This window comes from Sphaerodactylus townsendi, linkage group LG03, assembly GCF_021028975.2.
Source record: "Sphaerodactylus townsendi isolate TG3544 linkage group LG03, MPM_Stown_v2.3, whole genome shotgun sequence".
NCBI classification, from domain to species: domain Eukaryota; kingdom Metazoa; phylum Chordata; class Lepidosauria; order Squamata; family Sphaerodactylidae; genus Sphaerodactylus; species Sphaerodactylus townsendi.
Genome location: NC_059427.1, coordinates 174,363,716 through 174,384,029, shown reverse-complemented (window position 1 = coordinate 174,384,029; position 20,314 = coordinate 174,363,716). Strand labels below are relative to the sequence as shown.

Below are 20,314 nucleotides of genomic sequence, written 5' to 3'. Positions count from 1 at the left end.
ATGTTGAATTAATCCACAGCCACTTCCTGAAACTTCCTTGTAGTGAAAGGAGGTGGTAGCCATCACCGGAGACCAGGAAAAAATGACAAAATTGGAAGGTTTGAGTTTTGAAAAACTGATGGGTGGAGAATCCTTATGTGACCCCAAGCAGAATGCAATTAAAACCGTTGCGATAGCCCAAGGGATTCTAGACATACAGGTGGTCTTATCCCAGGCGACCGTTTTAGTATCAGGAGTCAGAAGCACACTGCTTTCACGACCTTTGAACAAGGCAGAACAGCATTTTTATCTTTTGGTGGGACAGAATATAACATCTTTTTCTGAGAAAGGCTAAAGAAGGCTACAATGATCAATTTACTTTGAGTGACTCATACAGAGCACTTCTTTTGAAAGACGTCGAGCCTGTTGTTGATACTTGTTGATGCCTTGTACGTCTCGCTAGCATAAATGGCTGTCTCGATCACAGTGGAGGTGCATAGGTGTAGTATATATACCTGTGAGTAAAGGGACTCTCAAAAGCTTTCTTGAAGTCGATGAAGTTGATGGCCAGTGGGTGTCCATACTCCACTTGCTTTCCTTTCCTACTATCAGATCCTCTGAAGATGCCAGCCACAGATGCAGGCGAAACGTCAGGAGAGAATGCTGCTAGAACATGGCCATACAGCCCGGAAACAACACAACACCGAGTGATTCCGGCCGTCAAAGCCTTTGACAGTACATGTTCCAGTTCTCTGCAAGAGGTAATCCAGGGCAACAAGGAAGAGATGTGGAGACAGAATGCAGCCTTGTCTGGCCCCAGTGGTGATTTCAAGGAAGTCTGTCTGTGCAGACATTATCTGTCTTGATGCAACAGCTGGATCGTAAGTACAAGAAGATGGTGACGAAGGCTGCTGGTACTCTGTGCCAATGCAGGATCTGCCAGAGGGACTCTTGGCGAATGATTTATACGATCTGAAGAGAAACCAGAGATCATTCCATTCTAAATTTCTGCATAAATTATTTGGCATGCCAAACTGCGTCCCATATGCAGTTCTATGTCTAGAATCTGGCCAATACTCTATAGAGGCCACTATCTGGTTAAACATCATTAAATTATGGCTGCATATTCATTATCAAAGCTCCGACAACTCACTGACGCAACTCACCTTGAGAGAACTCCATCACTCTAAATGGTGCACAACAGTTATAACAAAGATTGGGGAATTGGGCTATGATAGTGACTCTCTGAACATGCTAACCCTTACTGAGACATTTGCCCTCATCAAAGAGCGGCTACTAGCAATGGATTATCAACAACTGCAGAGCTTGGCCAACAAATCCTGCTCGCCAATGAACGTGGCAATTCCATTTGTGCAGGGAAACCCAGCCTACTATATTGCAGCGCTTACCAACCCTATATATAGGAGAGCCTACATGCTGGCTAGATTTAATATTATGCCATCCCCGCTCCATAGAGGAAGACTCAAGGGTCTACCAAACGATAAGAGGCTTTGCCCCTGCAGCCCAGGGCAGTTGGATTCCATTGCGCACATTCTCCTCCACTGCCCACTTTACCAGAATCCAAGATCCAGCTTATTATTACAAATCATTGACTCTATGAAAACCCTGACAGAGCTTGATAAAGTAAATATGCTCTTAAACTGTAATGACCTTGACTGTTGTCTCGCAGTGGCAAAGTTTCTGGCTGAGGTTCGCGAACTGAACTTATGATCCAGTGTGAAGTTTTATCTAGTAATTTTAACTGTATTTATATTGTATGTTCTGTATGCCAATAAAGGCTTATTGAATTGACTCTTGGCGAATGCTGTCAAAAGCTTTCTTGAAATCAATGAAGTTGATGGCCAGTGGGTGATCACATTCAATGCATTGCTCTATGATATTTCAGAGGGTGAAGATTTGTTCACTGCAAAATCCAACTTGTTCTTCTCTCAGGCATGGTGAAGGGCACTCTGCAATCGCCGGAGTAGGATCATGCAGAATGCTTTTCCAGGGACTGAGAGGAGTGTGATGCCCCGCCAATTGGTGCATTTGGAGATACTGCCTTTCTTATAAGAACACCTGTCAATAATACAAACACTCAGCAATTATTATAAAGAACTAGCGGGCCTGACCACACTTTGCTGTGGCTTTGTGTGGTGAGCTCGGAGGGGAAGGGAGGAGGAGGAAGGGGAGAGGCGTTATGGCTGTTTCTTACTGGGTGCCTGGGAACGCTCCTCCTTCCTCTTCCTGTGTGGACGAGTCTGGCAGCCTTCAGTTTAGGCTGGCATGCATGCGCACGCCAAAGTGAAGGTGGGCAAGCCACGCCCGCCCGCACGGCAGCCCCTGATTGGTCCGCCACGGGTTTTGCAGAAACATGCAGTTTACCGAGTTCAGGTATGGACTTTCAGTGATTTGAAGGTCTGATTACCTGCCCGCAACGGGGAGGGACGTAGTGGGGAAATTTGGTAGCATTCGGTCCAGGTGTTTCCACGTTAGGGCGTGAGGAACAAACGCACGGTTAACTTTTTATATAGAGAGATTGATTGAACTGGAAGGCACTAATCTCACTCAAAAAATGAATAAATATGTCAGTCTTTAGGCAGCCTGAAGTACCCACCCTGGTGTTATCAGTGCCATCCTAAAGAGAGTTACACCCTTCTAAATTCAGCATGGTGTAGTGCTTAAGAATGGCAGACTCTAATCTGGAGAACGGGTTTGATTCTCCACTCCTCCACATGAGCGGTGAGCTCTAATATAATGAACCATGTTTGTTTCCCCACTCCTCATTCAGAACTCTCTCACCCCCTCCTACCTCACAAGCAGTGGTGGGATCCAAAAATGTTAATAACAGGTTCCGATGGTGGTGGGATTCAAACAGTGGCGGCACCGCACACACGCACCTCCAGTCCCTATTGGGCAGAGAGGTTGCTTTAGTAACCCCTTCTCGGCACTCAGAAAAAAATTAATAACCACTTCTAGAGAAGTGGAGAGAACTGGTTGGATCCCACCTCTGCTCACAAGGTGTCTGTGGTGGGGAGAGGAAGGGAAAGGAGCTTGTAAGTCACCTTGAGACTCCTTACAGGAGAGAAAGGTGGCATATAAATCCAAACTCCTCCTCCTCCTCCCCCACTGCTACTGCTGCTGCTGCTGCTGCTGCTGCTGCTGCTGCTGCTGCTTCTTCTTCTTCTTCTTCTTCCCTCACTACCTCTGTGAATACCTGTGTGATATCACTTCTTTCACTCCCTTCCTCCTTCAAAATATGACACCCTTACTCCCAGCTTCTTAGACCTCCTTTAGGACATTTTTTAAAAATTGTGGGGGGCAGCAGACAAGTGAACAAGGGTTGCTTTTGCACTGTCAAAATGCAAGGAGTGACATTGTGTGGAGGCTCCCTCCAAACTCACTCTGATTGGGAAGCCAAGCCAGAGCAAAACCTCAGTGTGGCAGGAGCCATTTGTAGCAGGATTCCTTCTGGTGCAAAGCTCTGTGGAACATTTGTGCTGTGTTTTGTTTTTCTCTTAGATTTTTTTAATACGTCTCACTCCAGCTGGAGTGTGAAGCTTAAGCATAACACTGTTCTGCAAATTTTCATTTCTGATGATTTTCTCTCCCTCTAACCGTGCCATCCGAAGCAGAGCTCCACCCTTCTAGGGGCCCAGTTAGAGGCAATGTTGTTGTTGTTGTTGTTGTTGCTGTTGTCGTTTGTTGTTGTTGTTGTTGTTATTTATTGGGGTTATATACCGCCCTCCCCCGGAGGGCTCAGGGCCGTGAACAAATATAAAATAGAGCACATACATCAAATTAACATTCAATAAATATCAGTTAATAGGCTCTAATAGAATAAACCCACCCCATTAAAATGCAGCATTATTAGTTCAACATAAAAGATGGCAACTGCTAACCATTCCCTTAAAAACCAAAAGGAAGGGGCGGCCAACTCCGCTTGATGTTATGAGGAGGAGGAGGGGGCCCATCAGCGGCTGGGCTCCCCAAAGGCCCAGCGGAACAGCTCAGTCTTACAGACCCTGCGGAATTCACTAAGGTCCCGCAGGGTCCGAACAGCTGATGGAAGAGCGTTCCACCAGGCCGGGGCCAGAGCTGTAAAGGCTCTGGCCCGGGTGGAGGCCAGCCGCATCATTGAGGGGCCAGGGATCACCAGTAGATTGGCCTCTGCTGAACGTAGAGACCGATTAGGGACATATGGGGTAAGACGGTCCCCATGTTGGATACAAGGACATCATCACATCTAGTTTGGCCCTAAATAAGGTCATTAATTTTAGTGTACTTCAGAAGGTGTAACCCAGCACTGTAAATAGCATGGATGTGATATTTATTTATTTATTTAGGCTTTTATACCGCCCCATCCCCGAAGGGCTCTGGGCGGTGTACAGCATATAAAAATAGCAGTATAAAACAATCAACATTTAAGGCAGCGGTAAAAGCTAAAAATTTAAATTATGTAATACATCACAATAAATGGCATAGTTGGCGTCCAATATTCCAGATTAAAATTCCCCCTCCCCCGAAAAAGGGAGGCATGGTGAGTCTCGATAGATGGTAAGTGGCCTAGATGACTGGCCACAAAAAGAGGGGGGGCACCATTAGCGGTCGGTTCCTCCAAAGGCCCGGCGGAACAGCTCCGTCTTACAGGCCCTGCGGAACTCATCAAGGTCCCGCAGGGCCCGGACAGCTGGCGGAAGAGCGTTCCACCAGGCCGGGGCCAGGGCTGTAAAGGCCCTGGCCCGCATGGAGGCTAACCGCATCGCTGAGGGGCCAGGGACCACCAGTAAATTGGCCTCCATCGACCGGAGAGGCCGTGTAGGGACATATGGGGTGATGCGGTCTCGAAGATACGATGGTCCCAGGCCGCGTAAGGCCTTAAAGGTCAACACCAACACCTTGAAGGTGATCCGGAACTCTACTGGGAGCCAGTGCAGCTGATGCAGGACAGGTTGGATATGTTCCCAGGTGGCGCTGCCTGTTAATAAGCGCGCCGCTGCATGCTGGACCAGTTTTAATCTCTGGATCAGACGCAAGGGAAGGCCCGCGTAGAGCGAGTTACAATAGTCCAGTCTGGAGATGACCGTTGTGTGGATCACAGTGGCCAAGTCGGCTCGGGAGAGGAAGGGGGCCAGCCGCCGGGCCTGACGAAGATGAAAAAAGGCAGCCCGGGTTGTATGGGCCATCTGGGTCTCCATTGACAGAGACAAATCCAGGTGGACCCCCAGGCTGCGAACGGAGGGGGTCGGCGCCAATATGAAGCAAAAAAAAAAAAGCTATGCAGGGAAAAATGCATGTTGCATTTTTGCAACACATAAAATCACATACTGCCATGCAGGTCCAAATGTTTCTTTCCAAAATGTTTCTTCCCTGCTGAAAGTAAGCGTAAGCACATGCCATAGGGATGAAGACACATCATTTCCCCTGTTTATTGCTGCATCCATTTCCTTCCTTTCCCTTTGTTGTCCCCCCCCTATGGGAAATTCTGAACGACAAACTCCCTGGGGCAAAGGCCCACCGGTCAATTGTGTCCAATGGGTATTTCTTTATTGTATTGTCAAAGGCTTTCACGGCCGGAATCATTAGGGTGCTGTGCGGTTTCCGAGCTGTATGGCCGTGTTCTAGCAGCATTCTCTCCAGACGTTTCGCCTGCATCTGTGGCTGGTATCTTCAGATCCTCTGAAGATGCCAGCCACAGATCTGGCTCTTCTTCATCGGAAACCATAACGAAAAGCCACAACTATTTATTTCTTTTATCTATATTTGCCTTTGACCACTAAGGCATTGTATGTAAAAAAAAGTGCAACAGGGCAGCTTAAGCAGGTGATCTTTACAGTGGGCTACAATCCTACTTCATTGTAAAGATGCTCTCTGGGACCGTTCAATAACTGTAATAATAAAGTGACCGCAAAGAGAGCGATGGGTGTGGCGGGCCACTGAGGCGCCCTGTAATCTCATCCCAGCGCCCTAGTTGCATAACTAGTAATTTCTCTGACTCTTGTAATGACTCTGACGATCCCCCCCTACCTCCTTTAAGGGCTCTAGTGTTTGAACTTGGCCCATCCCTTTCCTTGGAATGCCAGCGGAAGAATGAAAGAACGAGGCCCCATTGTGTCCGAAATACAAACTTGTGACTGGATCATACACCCCATGGCTCTCCTTTCCTAGAAGGAGGGAGGGGGAGGGGGAGGGAAGAAAGAAACGCTTGATGCCTTCATGCCCTAGAAGGGGAGGGTGTACGCAAATGAGGTCCCTTTCATATAGCCCGTGGCTTCCCACTTTACCTTTCTGCTAAAAGACGTTCACAAGGCTACAGAGAACCAGGGCAAAGATGTCAAGGATTTGGTGCCTGTTGGCAGCAACTTGGGTCCTTCTGTCTTTGGCCACAGCCCAGCGCAGTAAGTACTGGCCAGTTTTCCTCTCCGAGTGTATTTGTTTTCAACTAGGTCGTTGGTGCAATTCCAAACAGAGTTACCCCCTTCTAAGCCCGTTGGCTTCAGAGATGCCACTCTGCTTTCCGATTGCCCTGTGTATTGATGCCACCTGCAGAATTGGTCTCCATCACACGTTCATGTTCGTTCCTGAGTGCTGGCATTTATTTCACAGCATAGCATAAAGTGCTACATGTGCTGAAGACCCCCAGCAACCCCCCTCCCCCCCAAAAAAACTTACCACTATTTTGATAATTTCATCACTGTGGGGATTTTGATTGTCCTGCACGTTTGGTGTGATGGACTCCATGCATGTGATGGACTCCAAGTGATTTATGCTATAGGCCAGGGCAACCAAAGTTAGGGCTACGATCCCGTGCACATTTCCTAAAGAGTAAGCCCCACTGAACGCTGTTGTACTTCTGAGAAAGCATGTTTAGGATTGCCCTATTAAGTTTCCAATTGTGCTCCTTGCTGGCATGAAAAGAAACACCTCCACGTTTCTTCTGACATATTTCCTGAATGATGAATGTTTGTAATTTACCCTTCAGAGCCATTAATTATAATAATGTAACATACTTAAGAGGGAGGGAAGGTGGCATATAGCTCGATAAGAATCAGTGTGGTGTGGTGGATAAGAGTGGTTGAGTCTAATCTGGAGAACATGAGCGGCAGACACTTATCTAGTAAACTGGGCTTGTTTCCCTGCTCTACACACGATGCCTGTGGGTGACCTTGGGCTAGTCACAGTTCTTCCGAACCTTCTCAGCCTCACCTTCCTTACAAGGTGTCTGTTGTGGGGAGAGGAAGGGAAGGCGTATGAGTCTCCTTACAGGTGAGAAAGGTAGGGAATACATCCAAACTCCTCCTCCTCCTCTTCTTCTTCCTCTTCCTCTTCCTCTTCTTCTTCTTCTTCTTCTTCTTCTTCTTCTTCTTCTTCTTCTTCTTCTTCTTCTTCTTCTTCTTCTTCTTCTTCTCCTCCTCCTCCTCCTCCTCCTCCTCCTCCTCCTCCTCCTCCTCCTCCTCCTCCTCAACAGAACTAGTTTTATCTATGGCTTAAATATTTATGGGGCAGTAAAAAGGCTATACTGTTGTCTCTTCCTGCAGTCTAGGAATGAGCTGTAATGACTTAATCTTTGCTGACAGCAAGGAGTAAATATAACCTGGACATTCTAGTGGGAAAAACAGGCTTGGTTCGAATGGTAGCCACAGGGGAATGGAAAGCACACTTGAACCTTGTGTAAAGAAAAGCCAGTTGCATATATTGAGTTGCTGTTCTGAAGTTTAATTCAAGTCCGATTCAAGAACAATCAGAGAATACCAGGAGCCCTTTTCCAGGACTCTATTGCCCCCCCTTCAAAAAAAGCCCCCATAGCTTTGTGTTAATTGAGTTGATGGATTAAGGCACAGTCAAGCATATACACACAAGTCCTTTGCCTGCCCTTGTAAATCCAAATCTCGTGGTGATCTGGTTCTGAGCCTGAGCAGGCAAGACCCCATTAATCCCTTTGCGGTGGCGCTTGCTGTCTGGGATGTGGAATGTGTGTGCGTTCATGTGTGCACTTGATACCCAGGAAGACAAAAGGTGGAGGATCTCTGCCCTGGGCGCCAGGTCCAGCCATTGCTTTAGAGAGGACAAAAACTGGCTTGTTTAAATCTGGTGAGGGTGAAACATTGCGCATTCTTCAACCAGATTAAAAACCACTTTTTCTACCCAGAAATATATTCTTTTTGCTAGCCTGAGTCTAGAACTGGTGCAAAATTACTGTCTGGTGCAAAATTTAACATTGACTATATGATAATGTAAAAGAAACCCATGCCATCTGTATATGATTCCAAGATCTGTATATGATTCCAAGATGGTGATGAAGAAGAAGAAGAAGAGTTAGATTTATATCCCCCCTTTCTCTCCTGTAGGAGACTCAAAGGGGCTGACAAACTCCTTTCCTTCCCCCCTCACAACAAACACCCTATGAAGCAGGTGGGGCTGAGAGAGCTCAGAAGAACTGACTAGCCCCAGGTCACCCAGCTGGCATGTGTGGGAGTGCACAGGCTAATCTGAATTCCCCAGATAAGCCTCCACAGCTCAGGCGGCAGAGTGGGAAATCAAACCCGGTTCCTCCAGATACTCTATACACCTGCTCTTAACCTCCTACGCCACAGCTGCTGATACTGTAGTATTCCTTGCTAGTCGCAGCACTATTCCACATCCTAATGATTGTCCCTTCTGCTTCATAATACAGCAAAGCAGACATAACAGAGATGAAGACACAAACTTGTGAACTAGGCCCCCTGCCTCTATAGAAATGTCTAATTCCATCTTGGTTTCCTTACAACCTTTTTTTCTAATGTGATGTTACCATTCTCCAGAATGTAAACTATGCACTTGGATTAGATGTAGGAATGGTTAGTTGGCTTGCCTTATTCTTGAAGATGCTTGGTTAGTAATTAAATTATCCAAATAGAAGTAGTTAATAGGAGCCCCACAGCAAAGAGTGGTAAGCGACAGTACTGCAGTCAAAGGCCCCTTCCGCACACGCAAAATAATGCGTTTTCAAACCACTTTCACAACTGTTTGCAAGTGGATTTTGCTATTCTGCACAGCTTCAAAGAGCATTGAAAGCAGTTTGAAAGTGCATTATTCTGCAAGTGCGGAATGAGCCAAAGTTCTGCTCACAACCTGAGTTAAATCCCAACAGAAGTCACTTCCAGGTAGCCGGCTCAAGGTTGACTCAGCCTTCCATCCTACAGTAATAGGACAATAGGTCAGTAATAGGGGGTAAAGTGTAGATCACTGTAGAAGGCCATGGCAAACCACCCTGTCAACAAGGTCTGCCTAGTAAATATCACAATGTGATGTCACCTCATGGGTCAGTAATGGCCTGGTGCTTGCACAGAGGACTACTTTTACCTTTACACAGGGGTAGTTGAGATGCTGAAGTAATTCTCCATTGTCAAATTTACAGTCCAATCCTAAAGCAAATTACTACAGACTCTAACCCATAGGTGTCAAACTCGCAGCCCTCCAGATGTTATGGACCACAGTTCCCATCATTCCCTGCCAGCATCGTGGTGGCAGGGGATGATGGGAACTGTAGTCCATAACATCTGGAGGGCCGCAAGTTTGACATCTGTGGTGTAACCCATTCACTCCAGTGGGCTTAGACTAGAGTTGCCCCGGCTTGGACAGCCCAGACTAGCCAGCTGGGTGACCCTGGGCTAGTCACTGCTTCTCGGAACTCTCTCAGCCCCATCTAGGAGCAGCAGTGGCGTAGGAGGTTAAGAGCTCGTGTATCTAATCTGGAGGAACCGGGTTTGATTCCCAGCTCTGCCGCCTGAGCTGTGGAGGCTTATCTGGGGAATTCAGATTAGCCTGTACACTCCCACACACGCCAGCTGGGTGACCTTGGGCTAGTCACAGCTTCTCTCTCAGCCCCACCCACCTCACAGGGTGTTTGTTGTGAGGGGGGAAGGGCAAGGAGATTGTCAACCCCTTTGAGTCTCCTGCAGGAGAGAAAGGGGGGATATAAATCCAAACTTCTTCTTCTTCTTCTTCTTCTTCTTCTTCTTCTCCTTCTTCTCCTCCTCCTCCTCCTCCTCCTCCTCCTCCTCCTCCTCCTCCTCCTCCTCCTCCTCCTCCTGGCTAGTACTTGGATAGGGGGCCATCAAGGAATACCAGGGTCACTATGCGGAGGAAGGCAATGGCAAACCACCTCTGTTCGTCTCTTGCCTTGAAAACCCCACTGGGTTGCCATATGCCGGCTGCAACTTGCTGGCACTTTACATGCAGACTGGAGCAACTCTATATAGGATTGGACTGTCAGCCTCTCTATTAGGGAAATGTCATCATTGTAACGGATCTCTCATCCAATCTTGGATAGGTTATGGCATTGTCAACAACAAGGGATGTGAGCAGTGAAAATAGGATGAAGGGCTACTAGGCTAGTGATGGGCCACTAGGCTAGTTAATTGGATTTTTCCCCTAGTGTTATTAAGGGAAGGCTGGGGCAAAACTTCCAGCAGAGACTCTTATGGCATTTGCTTTCCTTGGTCTATTCTTGGTGCTAGCTATTTGATTACAAATTCCTACCCCTTGAAGTCTCCATTCTGGGAGATGCATATTCTCCCATCAATCTTGAAAGGGAGTGTGGTCTAGTGGTTAAGAGTAGTGGACTCTAACCTGGAAAACCGGGTTTGTTTCCCCACTCCCACATTCCTGCTGGGTGACCACAGTTCATTTAGAACTCTCTCAGCCCCACCTACCTCACAATGTTGTGGGGAGAGAGGAAGGGAAAGGTTCTGTAAGCCGTCTTGAGTCTCCTTACGAGAGAAGAAGACTTTATTTACAGTCAATGACCAAATATCCTTACGAGAGAGAAAGGCAAGGTATAAGTCCAAAGTCCTCCTCCTCCTAGCAAGCTGCTTTGAGGTATGGTTGCTTTCAAGCACCCCAGCCTGTCTGGTGAATGTTGCTACTTTGGTTCTTGTTGGAAGATTGTGAGATGTTTCTTCATCAGTGGTAGTTGGGATGAGGATTGGGCCCAGCGGTTTCACACGCAGGATCAGCCTGTACGCAAGTGTCCACTTTGGGAGCTGTCCTTGGACAGGTGACTACCCTGTTTCCGCGAGTGTAAGACATCCCCTGAAAATAAGACGTAGTAGAGGTTTTGCTGAAGTGCGAAATATAAGGCATCCCCCGAAAGTAAGACGTAGCAAAGTTTTTGTTTGGAAGCACACCTGACGAACAGAACACAGAAAAATAAGACACCCCCTGAAAATAAGACATAGCACATCTTTGGGCGCAAAAATTAATATAAGACACTGTCTTATTTTCGGGGAAACACGGTAGTACCATCAAGGCAGTTGACAGTACAATCCCAAGGAAAATTACTCCTTTGCCATTCCTTTCAACGGGATTGCCCTTTTACCGGTAGATATACCAGATGTGGCTTTGACCAGGAGATAGACAGGGATTATTTTTCCGTGTGTTCTTCTCTCCATCATGTCCCCATCAATCTTCCCTGAGTTTGGGTAACTGAGGAAAGATTAAAACAAAACAGAAGTCCCACGGCCTTGTAAGCTAACACAACTTATTCCGGCATTAGCTTTTGGGTGTCAAGAGTGCAGTTCATTAGAGAAGGCAAGCTGGCTGTAAAATTAAGGACTCCCCCCCCCCATTAACCCCCCCCCCTGTTTTATCTACAAAGCCTTGCCAGAAGCTATTGGCTGTCAAAACAACATGCTCTGATATGCTAGACACCGATTCCCTCTTAGGGTCTTGCAGATGTTCCCCTGTTACATCTTCACATACACATTAGCCCTTTTCGCACATGCAGAATAATGCGCTTTCAATCCACTTTCTATTCACTTTAAAGCTGGATTTTACTGTGCGGAATAGCAAAATCCACTTGCAAACAATTGTGGAAATGGATTGAAAGTGCATTATTCTGCATGTGCGGAAGGGGCCATTCTGTAGCTCCCAACTGCATACTAGGTGGTAGATGTTCCTTACAGTTCTCTCTTCTTTGCAGCCCCCCCCCCCCTCCGTCTTTGTGGCAAGCAGCCCAAGATTTTTCCATTCTGCTGCCAGTCTAGGTAGCATGTGATGGCTCCTTCACAGTGCCGTGGGGCTTCTATCACATGGTGCTTGGCTGCCTTTGCCCAAGCTCTTTCATGTGACTCTCAGCTGAAGGCCGGGCTCTGATCTGTGGGTTAAGAAGGCACAGGCTACATGTATCTGGAGTCTTCTGTCTTCTGCCAGAATTTGCGCACATGAAACTGAACCACCAGTGGGGCAAAAAGGGAGCTAGACGTCCGAGGGGTGATGAAGATGAGTAGCTGCTTGCGTCAGTGTCTGGAAATCGGTATGGTGGTAGGCCTGATGAACATGTGGTAGACATGTGGTTGATTTAGAGCTGAGAGGAAGTGATAAGTCAAGGGCTCATTCCGCACATGCAGAATAATGCACTTTCAAACTGCTTTCAGTGCTCTTTGATGCTGTGCGGAATGGCAAAATCCACTTGCAGACAGTTGTGAAAGTGGTTTGAAAACGCATAATTTTGCGTGTGCGGAAGGGGCCAAGGTGACCAGATACCTTTCCAAATAGGACCCCTACATAGGACAAAGCTGCAGAGGCAAGAACTGCTGGGCTTGCCCCAAATTTCCCTTCGACACAAAGGTGCAGGAGTCCCCTTACTATTATATTCCCCCCAAAATGGAAATCAAGAAGCATGAAATGCGGAGGCATAGCTACACTCAAGAAAAGCATATTGAAAAAACCAAGCAAACTCCACTATTATTACTTAATATTTGTTTGGAACAGCAGTGGCGTAGTGGTTAAGAGCAGGTGCACTCTAATCTGGAGAACTGGGTTTGATTCCCTGCTCTGCCACTTGAGCTGTGGAGGCTTAGCTGGGGAACTAGATTAGCCTGTGCACTCCAAACACATGCCAGCTGGGTGACCTTGGGGCTTGTTACAGTTCTTCAGAGCCCTCTCAGCCCCACCTACCTCACAGGGTGTTTGTTGGGGGGGGGGGGAAAGGAGACCCTTTTGAGTCTCCTTACAGGAGAGAAAGGGGGATATAAATCCAAACTCCTCCTCCTCCTCCTCCTCCTCCTCCTCCTTCACTTGGTGTAATAGAGGTTTGAATATGTAGCTAACTTCCAGATGGAGCCTGGAGATGTCCCAGAAATATACTTGATTTCTAGACGACATTGATTAGTTCCTCTAGAGAAAATGGCTGCTTTGAGGGGTGGGGGGTGGACTTTATGGCATTATGACCCGCTGAGGTCACTCCCCTCCTCAAATCCTATTGTTCGCAGGTTTCACCCCCAAAATCTCCAGGAATTTTCCACCCAGACCTGGCCACCCTATAACCTAGAGAGATTTTGGACGTGCCTTTTTAAAAAATACCGAGAGTTGTTATGATTTCAGTTGGACACACACATTTCTTCTGTGGGGAAAAGAGAAGATTCATCTTGAGTTGAACAGAGTCAGCAACTTGGAACCCTGATCTTGTCAGATCTCAGAAACTTAGCAGGGCCAGCCCTTGCTAGTCCTTGGATGGAAGACCACCAAGGAAGACCAGGCAATGGCAAACCACCCCATTAGTCTCTTGCTTTGAAAACCTATTGGGTTGCCATTTCTTGGATTGACTTGTAGAAATGATCGTGTACCAGAAATGTGGTGTGTGTGTGTGAGGGAGAAAGGTTGTATTTGACCAGACACATTGGAAGCAAGATGAGACTCAGTAGCAGCGTTATATCTCAGAGGCTTGCTTAAGCTCTACCCTTGGGTAAAGAACCAGTTAAGTAAAATGGCCTGTTATGTTGCTGTTTACCACACATGCTGGGTTGCCAATTCCTGTTCTAATGGAAGGAAGGAGTTTGTAAGCCGCTTTGAGACTCCTTACAGAAGGGAAAATGGGGTATAAATCCGAGCTCCTCCTCCTCCTCCTCCTCCTCCTCCTCCTCCTACTACTACTACTACTACTACTACCACCACCACCACCACCACCACCACCACCACCACCACCACCACCACCGTGTTTCCCCGAATATAAGACACTGTCTTATATTAATTTTTGCTCCCAAAGATGCGCTATGTCTTATTTTCAGGGGATGTCTTATTTTTCTGTGTACTGTTCGACGGGCATGCTTCCAAACAAAAACTTTGCTATGTCTTACTTTCGGGGGATGCCTTATATTTCGCACTTCAGCAAAACCTCTACTATGTCTTATTTTCCGGGGATGTCTTATATTCGGGGAAACAGGGTCTACTACTACTACTATGTACAGGAAGACAAACTGTGATGGGAGCATTTATCAGGCAGTGACTGTTGGGGTGTTGGTACACAAGACTGATCCATCTTTGCCTGTGAAATATTGACGGCTATGAGGTTCTCTCTTTCCTTCAGGGTCCAGTAGCAGGAACAACCGATGGGAAGAAAATGGGAGCGACAAGCCCGCTGCCTACAAGACTTGGAATTCCCGATTGTACCCCAGGTGGAGAGAGGGAGACCCAAGGCAGAGGAACTGCTGGCGAGGTGTGGGCTCATTTTGAACAGGAAGTGGGGGTTCCACATGAGAAGGGGAAGTTGTGGGTTGAATCTCAGCAGCCTTCAGAGATGTACTGGGGAAAATGGCACTTGGGGCAACACCTGCTTGGGGTGTCGTCCCCAAGCCCCTCCGAGCCCCGGTTATCTTAGCTGGCGGAGGAGAACGGCTGCGGTCCCAGGCAGCCTAACGGGGCCGGGCCGGGCCGGGCCGAGCCGAGGGGCACCTGGTGGAACTGTGGCAGGCTCCCAGTGAAGTCGTTACGGCGACGCAATGAAGAGACGAGACGCAGCAATATCAGGAAACTGGTGGAGAGAAGCCAGCGGCTCTGGCTAGTCTGCCTAGTCTGCCGAGCTGGGGTCCCTGGCACCTTTATTAAGGGTTTGGGAAGGCGGGAGAGCGGGACAAAGTTGCGCAATTCATGACTCAGCGGAGGGCTGCGTACGTGCAGGGAGAGACGTTCCTGTTTGGGTCGAATCCACATTCAGGTATCTTGTGACCTGGGCGTCTAGGAGATCTCGTGATGTGCGTACGTGTGAGCCCAGGAGGGGACAGATGGCACAGGCATTCCTGTGCACTTTCTGAGGCTCTACTGGGTTCGCTAACGCACCCCTACATCCCAGCCGGGCTGCTCCTTCAGGAGCCTGCCCTGCCATGCCCTGCCCAGCCTGCCCTGGGGCCACCAGGGACCACCATGATCTAACGGGTGGCGCCCAGGGTCAATCGACCCCCCATGTCCCTCTGGCAGATATGCCACTGGCAGCCTTAACTGGGGTGTTGGGACTCCAGACTTCTGTGGCATTTTTACCCCTTTCCTGTTACTTCCCAGGAGGCCATGTGGCATTTGACATCAGCAACGATGCCCCAACCATAACAGGAGCCAAGGCCACGTTCAGCATCGCTCTGCGATTCCCTCACAATCAGACTGTGCTACCAGATGGGCGCATAGTGTGGAACCAGAACTGCTCTACGAACGGTGAGGAAGGCTCTGCTGTGATGCATCTGTATTTTGCTAAAGGCCCTACAGAACTGAAGTGCCTACAAAAGCATTATGTACTACCTTGATTTCACTGGCTTTTACTTTGCTGACCTCATACTGAATTCTTGTTTTTCAAGTTTTGAGTTGTTTTATCTCTGTCGGTTTCCCTTGTTGTGGCTGATGTTAATGCTGATGTTTTATGAGCTTGGATTTTAAAGCCGTTTCTTTTTTTGACCACTAATTGCTGCTTAATTTTTCCTTACTCCTGTCTGATATATATATATACACATAGTGAATTCCCAGTTGAATTCCAAATCATCTTCAAGGTGTGGATTCTGACCTTTAAGGCCTTGCGCGGCCTGGGACCCTCGTACCTTCGGGACCGTATTACCCCATATGTCCCAACTCGACCTCTGCGCTCAGCAGAGGCCAATTTACTGGAGGTCCCCGGCCCCTCAATGATGCGGCTGGCCTCCACTCGAGCCAGGGCCTTCACGGCTCTGGCGCCAGCCTGGTGGAACACTCTCCCTCCAGCTGTCCAGGCCCTGCGGGACCTTGGGGATTTCCGCAGGGCCTGTAAGACTGAGTTGTTCCACCGGGCCTTTGGAGAGACCGGCCGCTGAGGGTGCCCCTGCCCCCTCCTCTTTACCCCCATGGGCCCTAATACCATCAGGACCCATTATTTTGCATTAGGAGGGTTTCGTAAGGATGCGGGCGATGCTTTAAGATATGACTGTGGTTTTAATTATATGTATGTTTTTAGCTGATGTTTTATCTGTACACCGCCCTGAGCCCTTCGGGGATAGGGCGGTATACTAAATTCAATAAATAATTATATATATATATATATATATACACACACACACACACACACACACACACACACACACACACACACACACATATATATACACATACATATATACATATACATATACATATATACATATGTACACACATATACACACATATATACACACACACACACATAATGCATATGTTAGAACAGGGATGGCCAATCTATGGTGCTCCAGATGTTCATGGACTACAATTCCCACCAGCCCCTGCCAATTCCCACCAGCCCCAATTGGCCATGCTGGCAGAGGCTGGCGGGAATTGTAGTCCATACACATCTGGAGCACCAAAGGTTGGCCATCCCTAGAGGTAAATTTTTTATGACTGCTAAAATGCAGCCTTGAGATTTTTGAATTGTGAGTTCAGGAAATGCATTGACTGAAATGATGAACAATATTGCTTCTTAATTTCCACATTCCCCCCCCCCTTGTTCCTCCCATCACTGCCTTACAGGTAGCCAGGTGAGGCAGGGAGACCCCGTTTTCCCTGATCAAGACATCAACATTTCTGATGGCTTCTTTCCTGATGGGGAGCCCTTTCCGTCACGTAATCAGGGCACACGGGGCAAATTTGTCTATGTCTGGCAGACATGGGGTAAGCGTTTGATTGTTGGCTTCTTAAGAATAATTTAGAGTTTTCAACTCCAAGTTGGGAAATTATTGTAGAATTGGGGGTGGCGCCAGAGGAAGGCAGGGGAGAGAGCTCAGCAGGGTATAATGCTATGTTATGATTTGTGATGTTATGTTTATTGACCCCATGTCATTGATGCATTTATTGATGGTTGTTCTACGACAGTGGTGGCAACCTTTGGCACTCCAGATGGTGTGGACTACAATTCCCATCAGCCCCTGCCAATTGGCCATGCTGGCAGGGGCTGATGGGAATTGTAGTCCATAACATCTGGAGTGCCAAAGGTTCGCCACCACTGTTCTACGATGTTATGTTTATTGATGTTATTATGTTGTTGAGCACCGCGCTGAGCCTTTCGGGGGAGGGCGGTATATAAATTAAATATACCATACCATACCACACCATGATGTTATCCATTCCTCCCTCCAAGCAGAGTTGCCAGGTCCCCCTAACCACCGCTGGGTGACAGAGGGCATCAGGTTGCCAACTCCAGGTTGAAAAATCCTGGAGATTAGGGGATGGCGCTTGGGTAGGACAGGGGTCCCATGAATTCAAAGCTCCCATTACCTCCAGGGGAACTGATCTCTGTAGTGTGGAGATGAGCTGTAATTCCAGGAATTCCCCAGGACCCACCTGGAACCTGGCATCCCTACTTCCAAAGCGGCCATTTTCTCCAGTGAAACTGATGCTTGTAGTCTGGAGATCTAGTGCAATTATGGGAGATCTCTATCAGCAGAGTTTAAAGTGGAGTCACTCTGGTAAGATGAGAAGGTCTGTAGTCTTCTTGCACTCACTGCAACCTTCTACCACTCTTGGAAAAGAATACTCTCCACACAAGATGTTCTTTCCATAGGAAGGTTTTACTTTAGCAGTTGCAAGGTTACACAAGTCTATGCTATACAAGACTATAAGACTATACAGAACTCTTCAGCAAGAACGAAGTTGAACACACACTGAATTTAGACTCAACTCAGACTCTCAACTTAGCATATACAATGCTTTGCTTCTTATATATCCAACAAGGATACTTTCCCCCCGCCCCGGCAACAGTCTCTCATTGGTCTAGAGTCACAGTTGAACTCACCAATCATGTTAAAGGTCAACGGTAGCTTCTTCGCCCTAGACTGGCTGTCTCCGGCCTCTGTGTTGGGCAAACTTCTGCTGACTAGGAGATGACCCTTTTGTGAACCTTTACTCTCTTTTTTTGAATATCATGACAATTTCCAGGCTGCACTTGGGGGTTGGCATGGCTAACCAAAACAGAGAGACATTTCCTGGTTTCCACTTCCTGTTCCTCTTCTCCACACTAGCAGCTTTTTGTTCAAGAATGTTTCTTTCTCACAGGGCGCTACTGGCAGGTAGAGGACGGTCCCTCATCCCTGCTGACCGTGGATACCAACGATATTCCGCTGGGTTCCTACACCATGGAAGTGGAGGTCTTCCACTATCGAGGACGTGAAAAATTCATCCCCATCGGGGGCACCTCTACACAGTTCAGCATCACTGGTAAGAATGAACGGCTGGACTCCATGTTGGGAGAGTCACTGTGGGCCAAAAAGAAGAGGAGGCTGGATGAAGAGGGAGCCAAGCATAATTCCTTTGGCTCGTGTTTATAGCAGCTACTGTCTCTATGCCCAATAAACTTCTTCATCCCTTATTTGCTTCTCTTTCCAGACCAGATCCCGTTCAATGTGGACATTGCGCAGGTGATGGATATAGACGGGACGGACGGCCGCTTTGTGCGAAACCGGGCTATTTCCTTTGGTGTTCGGCTCCACGACCCCAGTAAATACCTGGGTGATGCTGACATCTCCTACTCTTGGGATTTTGGAGACGAGAGCGGGACGCTGATTTCCCGGGTATCCCTGGTTACCCACACTTACCTCTCCGCTGGCACCTTCAGCCCTCGTGTGGTGATTCAGGCCGCCATCCCTTTGGCCTCATGTGGGAGCAGCACTTCAGAAGGGCCAGTCGTCATCCCCACAACAGATTCGAGGGGCAGCACAGTTCAGGCGACCAGTGCCCTCCCCACTGTCAGCAGCATAAGTGGGGCAAGCTCTGAGGGCATCCAGACTGCAGGTATGAGCCAGGGGCCCCGCCCCCTCACTAGTTAACCCAGTCAGCATTCTCGTTGGGGTTTTCCATTCTGGGCAGTTGCGACAAGGGCCTTCCTGGTTTGCCTGGTTCTGGAGCACAAGGGTACTTTCCACACAAGTCCCTGAAAACATTTGTGAAACGTTTTCAAAATGTTTTCAATCCCACTCCCACCCCATCTAAATAAATGTATACCCCGCTTTTCTCAAACAGAAGGAGTGATAAAGCAGTTTACAAACCCCTTTCCCTTCTTCTCCCCACAACACACACCTTGTGGGACAGGTGGGGCTGAGAGAGTTCTGAGGGAACCTTGACTGGCCCAAGGTCACCCAGCAGGCTTCATGTGAAGGAATGGGAAAACAAACCCAGTTCACCGGATTAGAGTCCGTTTCTCATGTGAAGGAATGGGAAGACAAGCCCAGTTCACCAGATTAGAGTCCGCTTCTCATGTGGAGGAGTGGAGAAATCAAACCCGGTTCTCCAGATTAGAGTCCACCACTCTTAACTACCGTACCATGCTAGCTCTCATTGGAACCAAGGCTTGGCCCAAGAGCTCGAGCATGAGCTGCGAACCGGGCACTGTGGTCTGTTTCTGTGCAGGCCCACTGCCTACTAGCCCAGACTAGCAGCAAGGTAGTTATTCCTGCTTCTGGGGTATCTGCTGAGTCTCCTGGTGGCAAGGTGTCCACTGCTGGTTCTTGGCCCATGTCTTAAGAAGCTGGAGACTTCAGGACCTTGCCTGTAGGCTATTGGGATATGGCTTCAGCAGCCATGAGCTCTGGGTCGGAGGGGCCTTTCTGGTGCTGGGGATCCCGTGAGCCTCTAGGTCTGTGGTGGCGAACCTTTGGCACTCCAGATGTTATGGACTACAATTCCCATCAGCCCCTGCCATCATGGCCAATTGGCCATGCTGGCAGGGGTTGATGGGGATTGTAGTTCATAACATCTGGAGTGCCAAAGGTTCGCCACCACGGCTCTAGGTTGACCTCAGACAGGAACCCTGCCTCATCTTGAAGCTCATGTAGGTCCTCCTTTGATGAGTCTGAGCCTGGTTCGATGAGAGTCAGGACAACATCTTTTGGTGCCCAGACTCCCAGCAGAAAAAAATGCTACCAGACCTGACACAGGCTGGCAGATGTGATTCACATTCAGGTGGAACCGAACCTCTGCCCCCTGGCTGCCATTTGGCCCTAGCTTCCACCAACCCATGTTTTGCATAAGACAGTGTGGTTCACAATATTCGATCATATGAAATGTAACACAGAGATGAGGCCTCGGGGTTTTGTTTCAA

At 48.1% G+C, this 20,314-nt stretch overlaps 1 protein-coding gene across 2 annotated transcripts in view; it reads left to right on the top strand.

Moving 5' to 3' along the window:
* Positions 1 to 6,231: 6,231 nt before the first annotated feature.
* Positions 6,232 to 20,314, top strand: part of PMEL (premelanosome protein) — a 28,130-nt gene continuing 14,047 nt past the window's right edge. For both annotated transcript variants that reach the window (XM_048491937.1, XM_048491936.1), the window contains exons 1-6: positions 6,232 to 6,377; positions 14,327 to 14,455; positions 15,295 to 15,441; positions 16,753 to 16,893; positions 18,274 to 18,435; positions 18,604 to 19,008. In XM_048491937.1, coding sequence (XP_048347894.1) covers positions 6,311 to 6,377; positions 14,327 to 14,455; positions 15,295 to 15,441; positions 16,753 to 16,893; positions 18,274 to 18,435; positions 18,604 to 19,008 — 1,051 coding nt within the window. In that variant the 5' untranslated portion in view covers positions 6,232 to 6,310. The remainder of the gene's footprint in view (positions 6,378 to 14,326; positions 14,456 to 15,294; positions 15,442 to 16,752; positions 16,894 to 18,273; positions 18,436 to 18,603; positions 19,009 to 20,314) is intronic.